This window comes from Morus notabilis, unplaced genomic scaffold (genome assembly GCF_000414095.1).
Source record: "Morus notabilis unplaced genomic scaffold, ASM41409v2 Scaffold172, whole genome shotgun sequence".
In the NCBI taxonomy this organism is placed as follows: Eukaryota; Viridiplantae; Streptophyta; class Magnoliopsida; order Rosales; family Moraceae; genus Morus; species Morus notabilis.
In genome coordinates this window covers 486,719-496,663 of record NW_010362230.1, presented here as the reverse complement: position 1 = coordinate 496,663, position 9,945 = coordinate 486,719, and the positions used below count along the sequence as shown (strand labels likewise).

Below are 9,945 nucleotides of genomic sequence, written 5' to 3'. Positions count from 1 at the left end.
CAGCAGGAAATCCAACAGTTGAAGGTATGCATATTCTTTTATATTTGCGAGAGTTCATCTTGAATGTCTTATCTTAAAAAAAAAAAAGAGTTTATCTTGAACGTATACTGGATAGCAGAACTAAGGCATTTATAAAACTCAAATAGGGCCAGTTGTCCTTTCTAATGAAGCGCAACTATGTTTCGAGGTCTTCAACAAGTTGCATGCCAAATTTTGAAGAATCTAGATTCAGTGAAATGTCTGATGAATACAGTTCTCTAGGAGATACAATAAAAACTGATAGTAATGGGATTCAGTATGTTCAAGATAAGGTAACATAGTTTTTGCATTTAAATATTTTCCTCCAATCTTTTATAGCATTGGACCCATCTCCTATTTATACTTATACTGAATTAGCAGATAAAACGTATGGAAGCTAATTTAGTAGGTGCTTTAAGGAGAGAAAAAATCACAGAGACTGCACTACAAAAGTTAGAGGCTCAGCTTGAACACGTGAAGTGCTTGGTATGAATTCTCATGAGTTCCTAACAAATTGTTCTATGTACTTTTTTTTTTTGTTGATAACTTTGCACTTAACAAATTCTTTCAATTTTTTTGAAAGCATAATGAATGACAAATAATTAGTTGTTACGGGGTTAATTTGTTGCTGTGGCATCTTCATAGGCATGCCAGAGAGAAGACGATGCCCAACATACTAAAATGATGCTAAGGTTCCGCAATGAAGAAATTAAACGGCTTGAATTATTGACAGATGGAATGCTGTCTGTTGACAATTATCTTGTGCAAGAAAACAAGGCTTTGCTTGAAGAGATTCAGGCGCTTCGAAAAAGAAAGGATGAAAATCCAGAATTAACCCAATATGCTGTAGAGAATAATCGACTTCGAGAGCAACTACAAGTGTAATTTCCATGAGTAATTTACATTCTACATGCACCACACATTGTTGGTTTTTGTTTCTTCGGGGATGCTAATGCCATTTGTGTCATTCTTCATGTCAGGTTCCAAAGCTTTTACGAACATGGAGAGCGTGAAACACTATTAGCTGAAGTATCAGAATTACGCAACCAGGTTCGGAACAATCTATTTTTCTTGTTCTTAGTGTCCTCCTCTTTGATCTGAAGCATATATCTTAAGTATTTTCAATGTATAGCTTCTGGATGTGCTAGAAGGAAGGAATCAATTCTTCACAAACAATGAAAACCAGGTTAGAAAGAACTTTTCCATTAGTTTGATAGTTACATATTACATTTTAGCGGTTACCAATTGTTGCCTACCATTTAAAAAATGCAGGAGTATGGTTCAACGAAGGAATTAGAAGATTGCAGGATTATGAATTCCAAATTGATTAGGTATTGTTTTTGTCAGAATACCTTGTACCTTGTATGATTAGGTATTGTTTTTGTCATATTTTCTTCTTTAGGTATTGTTTTTGTCATATTGTCATAATACCTTGTACCTTGCAATAAACATCAGTTTTGATTCACGTAAATGATAAAAGAACTGATGGCATCCGTCCTTCAGTGGCTACCAATTTGGTTAAACTCGTCTAATGATTTGTATGGCTTATTTCTGCAGAGAAGTAGAAGAACTACGAATGCAACTGAAAAAGAATATGAATTGTGGTGAAACTGTCTCGGACTCTGTAAGCATCACTTAACAAACTACTGAAATAGTTCCTTATAAATTCAAAATAGGTGCATGGTATTCTGTTGATTTGAGTTGTAATTAGCTACCACATTCACAGGTTAAGAGCATGTCTGTGCAAAGTGACTCTGGAGATGAGACATCATCTTCTATCCGAAGGAATGACGACCCTTTGCAAAATCACATGGATAAGAATGCGGATGATGTTCCAATTATGCCTTCTAATGTTACTGAAAAAGAGTTGACAGATGCTAGGTTGTTGATTGAGGAGATGAAGCGTGATCAACAAAGTTTAATCATTGAGCAACCAAATACACAGGACAAGTTAGAGGGACTCCCTGTGCTAAGACTTGGAAATAGATTTTCAGAATTTGGTGATTTGGATAGGCAAAACAATGGCCTGGTCGCGGAAAGCAACAAAGAAATTGACAGGATGGTCTTGCAAGCCAAGTTGGATAGGATGGCCAAGAACCTTCAGGAGGTTAGGCTACTAAATATCCAGTTTCAAGAGGAGCAGGCGTTGCAGTTATCTTGCCAACAAAAAGCTGAATTAATTCGTGAACAGGTTGAGATGGAGACGGCTAGAACAATTCTTCAACTACAGGAAGAGGTTGCTGCACTTCAGTGCAAACTTGATGAGAAATTTTGTTATATGACTGAGGAAAATATTGAACAAAGAAAGAAAATTGCAACTAAAGAGGAGGAAATAAAGGCAATAAATATGGAGTGGGAAAGAGCAACCTTAGAGCTTACTGGATTTCTTGTAGAGGGTTCTAGATCCCTCAAAAACGTCTCCAGCCAAATAGAAAGTATTGCTTGTTCATTTCCCCAAGCTAATCTTTGGATCAGTGAACATGTTGAGAGAGCTGCCAAAATATATATTGAGAAGGAAGAAACAATTTTGCAACTAAAGAGGAGCTTGGAGGATGCTCAGAACATGGTTGTAGACATGGGGCAGAAGCTAAGTTCCTTGAAGGGAGTAATGCTGGCTTTAACTGAACTCCAACATCAAGATAATGATGAAATCTCCAAAGAGCACGTGAGCATGTTGTTGAACGATAAGATCGACATGGTAAAGGTGGTCGAGAAAAAACTCAAGTTGAAGGAGGCTGAGGTTATTGAAGCAGAAAAATGTGCTAGCGTTGCTTTTGTTTTGATAAATTGGCTCTTGGACAGTCAAAAGGTTGCACATAAAAATGGAACAAAGAGTAGTATCCCTATCTCTACTCCTGTCAAGATGGCCAGCCATAAAATCTCAGAGGCAAAGACTGATGCAGATGCTTTGGCACTGGAAGATGCTATGACCACCAGAGTTGAGCTGGCGAGATTAGGAGTACTTGAATCAGAAAGTGCTATTAATGCATTTTATGCAGACACAGCACTGCATATGGTAGCTCTTCAAACAAATGTTCAGGAAGTTTCCTATGAATACAAGGAACTGGTCCAAAATTTGGTGAAAGAAGTTCGTGAAATGAGAGAGAAATACATGGAGCTAAGAGCAGGGTACAAGAATTCTGACCATTGTGCAGTTGATACACCATCAATGCAAGTATACAATAATCAAAAGTTTGAAGACCAGTTCCACATGCTGCATCAAATAAAAGACGAACTTGCCAAACTGAATTGCACGCTGAAAGTAATCGAAAATTTCGTCCATGCTGAAGTAAATTTGTTTGAGTACTCTTCGACTGATGGAGGTTTACATGCAGAAGCATGGAGTCCTGATTCTTCTTCATCCAGCTCTGATTTTTCAACTAAAAGTGATGCTTCGGGGAACAAGTTGGATGCTTCCTCGTCTATTTGCTGGTCTAATTCACCTGAGAAGATATCTGAGCAGATGGTGGACCTCAAATTTGAGGGCTCAACACATCGGACGATCCACCAACACTCAGAAAATCCAAATAAGCCTTTGAAAGATTTTTGCAACAGCGAAGCAGCAATAAAACTTCTGAAAAAGGAGCTCGGGATTCTATTTAATGATTTCAACACGCTATATGTTCAGCTAGCAGTACTTGCCAATGAATTGAACTTGGGACATTATCCTGACCCAGAAGGTAGCATTTTCTTGAACTTGCACTTTTGAAATAGTCATCATATGTTTCACGCAAGGGGCCTAATTGACTCATGATGCATGGCAGACTTGAAACGTTCGATTCCATCTTCAGAATTGGCATTGGAAGCTAATGCAGGTTCTCATACTAATGAGAAGGTAAAATTCACACTCAAATAACTGAAGCTAAATGAATTATTGCATGGTCAAACTAGATGTTATGATGAAATTGACTATTAGTTTTAAAGAAACTATATCTTACAGAAAAGGGTAAAAGATCATAAGATTAACCAAATTTCTGTGCAGGTTGTGGATGATGAAAACATTGATCATGTTGGAACCTTTCTAACCAAATTTGAGGAAGCCAATGCCACAATAAAAGAAGCAGATTTTATGTTGAATGCTTTGGTGAAAGCAAATGAGAATGCAAGACAATTGACTGGTATGTGGAAACACACTGGTGAGGAGTTGATGATAGAGAGAGCAAACTTTATTGAAGAAGTTGAACACTTAAAGTCTTCAATTAGCGTGAAAGAAACTGAAAATCAATTACTTCAAGATCAAGCCCATTGTAGTTTGGTAGAGATTGCAAACTCAATTTCTTCTCTTGAAGGGTGTTATACGCAATTGAAAAGTGACGAGGAAACGTTGAAAGCCATATACTCTGATGTACTTTCTATGGGAATGGAAATGCTGCAGTTCGTAAGCAATTCGAGATCATGTCTAGAAGATATGTGCTCTAAGATTTTGGAGAACGACATTGTCTTTTTTGTGTTGCACCAATGTTATCTAGGAGAGCTTATAGAAAAGATTCCAAGCCTACATGCAGAAACTGGTTTCCCCCTATTGAGTCACGTCAATAAGCTGCAACATATTTGGTCAAATGACGGAAATAAGATTGCGAGTACTAGTGGTAAGTCTGTAGATGAAGGGGTTCAAAATGAAGTAGCTCACATTGTGGAAGTGGTTGATACGAGCTTATCCAATGATGATTTGTTATATGAGAATTTAGCACTTAAGAAAGAATTGAAACGGAAAGAAATTCTTCTAGAGGGTTTGCTTTTTGATTTCAGTTTGTTGCAAGAATCAACATCAAACACAAAGGACATCAAGGATGAAACTGATAAACTTGTGCGTTCTTTCGGCCAAGTTCGGCATGAGCTAGAACTGAAAACAAGACAGCTTGATGCAATTCTGGTCCAACATAAAAAACTAGAGTGTCGTCTGACTGATACCGAAGAGGCTCTTTTCATATCAAATTCCAATCTTGCGCATGCGAATGAAACAATCGAAACTTTTTCGGAGCAAAACTCTGAGCTGAAAATGCTTCTTAAAGATCTCTATCTCAATAAATCTGAAGTTGAAGAACAACTAGAAGAACAGAAAGAGGTAGTCAAAAGTTTAGAAGAAGAAATTCTTCAGTTGAGCTCTTCAATAGAAAAACAATTCCTCTCTTTGTTTGAAGATGTTGAAGATAATTTGACAAAGGTGACCAGTGAGAGAGACCAACTCAAAGAAGAAGTTCAATCCTTGAATGATAAACTCGAGATGGCGTATGCATTAGTTGATGAAAAAGAAGCTATTACTGTTGAAGCTCGCCAGGTACCATAAAACAACCCTTTCCGTTTTTTAAATTTCTAAAGATATATTGCAGCGTTGTTGGTGGATTTCACCCCAACTTTCTTAATTTCGTAGGAATCTGAAGCAAGTAAGATATATGCGGAACAAAAGGAAGAGGAGGTCAAAATTTTAGAAAGTTCTATTGAGGAGCTTGAGTCTACAATAAATGTCCTTGAAAAGAAGGTATCTTCCACTCATTCATCTCCTCCTCCTCATTGTTTGTTGCTGTTAATGTTACTGTTATGATTATTATTATTGCTATTATTATTATTATTATTATTATTATTATTATTATTATTTTACGGAAGCGTCTGATTGTGTTTAAATCTTATGAAGCACTGATGTAAACATAAGTTCTCCATTTCTTATTAAAAAAAAACAATCATTTCTCATGTGAAAAATGAAAGAAGTCCAGTATAATTGTATATTTACACCTAGAGACGTGGATATGATTAAACTATCTTGGTTTTTAATTTGAAATCAATTTCTTTTCAAACGTTTAACATGGTGTATTTATTATTATAATAATATTTGTGATAATAAAAGACAATTTGATCTTTTTTTTTAATAATTAATTATAGGTGTATGAGATGGATGATGAGGTAGAAAGACATAGATTGATCAGAGATTCGTTAGAACTGGAACTCAAAGCTTTGAGGCAGAGATTGTCGACAGTTGAAAACTTAACAGAAAATGTGGACTCAGAGAGCACAGATGTTGAGCAAAGTCAAAATCATATATCTAGGTGACAAATATTCTTTGTAATCTTCATTTAATTTCTTAATTTCTACTTGCTTAGATCTAATGGGATAGTTTTGGCTGGTGCAGGCAACTACATAATAAAGAACTAGAACTTCATCAGGCCCATACTCAAATAAAGCTTCTTGAAGAGGAAAGAGCAGTACAAGATAGAGAGGTATTCTCTTTTATTAGGAGGGGTTTTAGTTTCCATTGCATACTTTTTGAGTTACAAGGCATTATTAGTTTGCAATGTCTGTTTTCTCCATGTTTTAAAAGTTTTATTAACAATCTATAACTATTTTGAAGATCCAACAATACAAGGATTACGTCACCGAACTCATGGTGCATGCAGAAGCCCAAGCATCTCAGTACCAACAAAAGGTAACTTCTAATAATGATTTGGATTCACTATTTTATTGACCAAGTAATATGCTTGAGACATAAGTCATGGTGGCAACAGTCGCACTACATCTTTAGTGGTCTCAACCTTTCAGGAATTGACGAACAGCTAAAAAGAGAACTTTTTTTTTATGTGCTAATAAATATTCTAATGGCCTTTGAAAAGAAATGCTAGCAATCTGTGAGGTTGATGTGAGGCTTAGATTTTAGTACTGGATATAGAATTCAGCTTTGGTGTTGGCCTCTATTATCTTATTATCTTTCTATTATGCATTTCAAATTTCTATCTTGGCAATTGGCATAGCAACTATTTGAACTGTCCTTCGCAATATTTCAACAGTATAAGACATTGGAGGCCATGGTACATGAAGTAAAAATAGAGTCGGAGAATGCAACAAATTCAACATCTGCAGTTCCAACATCGCATAACACAGAGAAAAGCTCAGTAAGGGCAAGAGGCTCCAGCTCACCGTTTAGATGTATTTCAAGTGTTCAGCAGATGAATTCAGAGAAGGATCAGGAATTGTCAGCAGCCAGGCTTCGCGTTGAGGAGCTAGAGGCACTTGCTGCTAGTCGCCAGAAAGAGGTCATGGATCTATCCTTCAAATCTCTCTCCTCTCTCTCACCTTTTTACAAAATTGCACTTAATCAAAGTATTAAACATAACAATGATATGTGCAAGTGCTCATGGCTAAATTCTAGACTCCAACCCTTTAGTCAGTTAAGGTACTGATTGCTAGCTTACTGGATCAGATATGTACGCTTAATACCAGACTTGCTGCAGCAGAAAGCATGACACATGATGTGATTCGTGACTTGCTTGGCGTGAAATTGGACATGAATAACTTTGCAGTAAGTTTCATACGATTACTTGGAAGCATCGCAGTTGGTAGTTGCGTAATTAATATGACTTCATTTTGCTTTTGGTATTTGCTAGAACTTGGTCGACCAGTATCAGGTTAAGAAGTTAGTGGAGGATGCCCAGCAACAAACTGAAGACTTGCTAGAAAAGGTGCTTTTACAAAACATTTACTTTTAGTGATTCTTTTTGGTAATCCTTTCCTTACACATGCACCTTTTCATTTTGGTTAGGAGCAAGAAATTTCCAACTTATGGAAGCAGATTAATGATCTAAATGAGGAACGAGAAAGGTAAGACCCATTCTTTTTTGTTATTTTACACTTCTCCACCCTAGTTTATTTATATGTGTACTTAAAAAATTCAGAGTCATTATAAAAATTCAGCAAGCGTACAACATAGAATTTCTTTTTTTAACCGCAGAACTTCTCAACATAACGTTGAAAGTGGATAATGAAAAATAATGTATTCACCACGTTATCCATCCACTTACCACTGAAAGGACTCTTCCTCTTACATTTTTGTCTATATTTCTCTATCACTATACACATTTAAATTCATCTCCCAACTCCCAAGACTCTTTCTGTGAAAATAACAGAGAGAGATAGAGAGAGAAATTAAGCAGCATTCTACCAGATACGTAATCAGTGAGAGAAAGGAAAATTGCTAAATTCCTTGGCATTATAGACACATAGGGAAGACAAAACTGCATTTTATCCGGCGAAGCTATACATCATGGACCTTGTTTCTCTTAAGCCGAAATATTATTAATCAAATTGGTTTTTTAAGAGTTAAAGAAATGTCTTTGTCAGTTATTACTATACTAATAACTTCTTGACAATGTATTTGTAGTTTCGTACTGGAAATAAATAAGAGGGAAGGGGATCTATTTGCTGCCCAGATTAGTGTTGAACAACTCGAAGAACGGGATCGCATGCTTTCTGCACAGAATGAGATGCTGAAGGTAGGGAAGACTTCTTAAGTTGACGCTTGTATTAAACAGTAACTCCTAATTATTCTTTTTACTGTGAATAAACTTTCTCTTGAGCTTTCTGCCATCGTCATTTATAGATGGACAAGACCAATCTAAACAAAAAGGTAGCAGAACTGGATGACATGGTGAAGAAACTTCTTGGAACAAAATCTACACAAGGGCGAACTCATGTAACACCAATAAGCAAGGTATGTGGTGCAAGTAGAAATATTACTTATGTTTAATATTTAGTTTTGATGTAGTTAGAAATTCAAGATTATTTTGTCTATTGGGGTTATTTATGTTTGGTTAAGTTTCTCATTATTAGGTAGAGGTTATCTTATCATTATGTTTTTATTTCTTTACAAATATGCCTAGGGATTGTATTTCCAATTTGGACATTGATACTGAATATTGGAATTTCATATTGTCCTACTCTTGAGTTATCTCTCTAGAATTCTCTCCCTTCTCCCCGTTGGTCTCTCTAATTTCTCTCAGTATGTTTCCATGCAAACAAATTCACCACAATGTAAGGTGCAACGTAATGTGCTAAAAGCTTTCTTCATGAAGCAGATCCAACAGTTGAAATTGGGTGACAATGATTTTGCCAAGAGGCTTGAACAGTCTGAAATGCTTCTTTCTCGCGCAAATGGTGCACTTGCTCAGTACTATAAATCTTCGCGAGACAAAACTATTGGACATGGCTTGGGAGCAAGTTACAGGTTAGTGGTTTGTCCAACTCATAGAAAATAAATTGCAGCATTCTTCATGCAGCCACTCTTACAAACCTTTCATGATTGAACAGGAAAAACAAGTCTCACGTTGGTTAATGTGGATATCTGGAAGCTTTGTTATAGAGCAGTTCCGGAAATTTGAACATTTTTCTTTCCTAATTATGTAAAGATGCTGTGAATAGACGAGGTTAGGATTTACAGGTAACCTCATTCATATTCTAAGTTGAGAGTTTTTTCATGGGATGAGAGAGATATGTATTTAGTATTTCATTTATTTCACACTTCTGGTGTAGATGGAAAAAACCTTAGGGCAGTGAATATGTAGACAAACCCATTGTGATACGATTCTTCTGTATTATAGTTATTATTGTGATATTTTGTGTTGGAAGGATTGCCAACCAGATTTATGCCATTTATTATTATTATTGTTATTTATTATTGGGAAAATACGCCAAATAACATATTTGGTAAGCATTTTTTTTTTCAAATGCTCATAAATTATGGCAATATCTTCAATTTCCCGTCCAAAATAAATTGTTCTTTTTCAAATCTACTTTTTCTCTCCGGTCTTTTCTTTTACTTACACTCCAAAATTGCCGCCATCTTTCCTACGCTCTCTTCTATAACTTTCTCTCTCTCTCTCTCTCTCTCTCGTCGTGATGTCTGCTCCGGTGGACTGTGAGAAGCGGCGTGATTTCAACGGCAACGACAAGTCGCCCCCCACTCATACCAGCATATTTACCGGTGTCCACGCCTCAGCACCATCACTGCCATCTACGCCCCTTTCCATCTGAGTCTGCTGCCCGATACTCTCTCTCAGCTTCTTGCATGATTGACTTTCATAAGAAGGTTTTTGGCTTTTGGGCTATTTTGGAGCATAACTTTTAGAAATTTCTTTTAGTGCCTTTGGGATATGTCGTTAGAAC

At 36.4% G+C, this 9,945-nt stretch overlaps 1 protein-coding gene across 1 annotated transcript in view; it reads left to right on the top strand.

Annotated features, from left to right (window-relative positions):
* LOC21407841 (kinesin-like protein KIN-12C) overlaps window positions 1-9,115 on the top strand; it is a 13,670-nt gene extending 4,555 nt beyond the window's left edge. The window contains exons 13-35 of the mRNA XM_024167775.1: window positions 1-24; window positions 147-311; window positions 397-504; window positions 664-899; window positions 999-1,068; window positions 1,151-1,204; window positions 1,291-1,349; window positions 1,576-1,642; window positions 1,745-3,698; window positions 3,783-3,853; window positions 4,001-5,296; window positions 5,390-5,497; window positions 5,896-6,059; window positions 6,143-6,230; window positions 6,362-6,436; window positions 6,795-7,040; window positions 7,208-7,306; window positions 7,392-7,466; window positions 7,547-7,605; window positions 8,165-8,276; window positions 8,384-8,494; window positions 8,856-9,007; window positions 9,091-9,115. The exon at window positions 1-24 is cut by the window's left edge and continues 1 nt beyond it. Coding sequence (XP_024023543.1) covers window positions 1-24; window positions 147-311; window positions 397-504; window positions 664-899; window positions 999-1,068; window positions 1,151-1,204; window positions 1,291-1,349; window positions 1,576-1,642; window positions 1,745-3,698; window positions 3,783-3,853; window positions 4,001-5,296; window positions 5,390-5,497; window positions 5,896-6,059; window positions 6,143-6,230; window positions 6,362-6,436; window positions 6,795-7,040; window positions 7,208-7,306; window positions 7,392-7,466; window positions 7,547-7,605; window positions 8,165-8,276; window positions 8,384-8,494; window positions 8,856-9,007; window positions 9,091-9,115 — 5,418 coding nt within the window. The remainder of the gene's footprint in view (window positions 25-146; window positions 312-396; window positions 505-663; window positions 900-998; window positions 1,069-1,150; window positions 1,205-1,290; window positions 1,350-1,575; window positions 1,643-1,744; window positions 3,699-3,782; window positions 3,854-4,000; window positions 5,297-5,389; window positions 5,498-5,895; window positions 6,060-6,142; window positions 6,231-6,361; window positions 6,437-6,794; window positions 7,041-7,207; window positions 7,307-7,391; window positions 7,467-7,546; window positions 7,606-8,164; window positions 8,277-8,383; window positions 8,495-8,855; window positions 9,008-9,090) is intronic.
* Window positions 9,116-9,945: the final 830 nt, after the last annotated feature.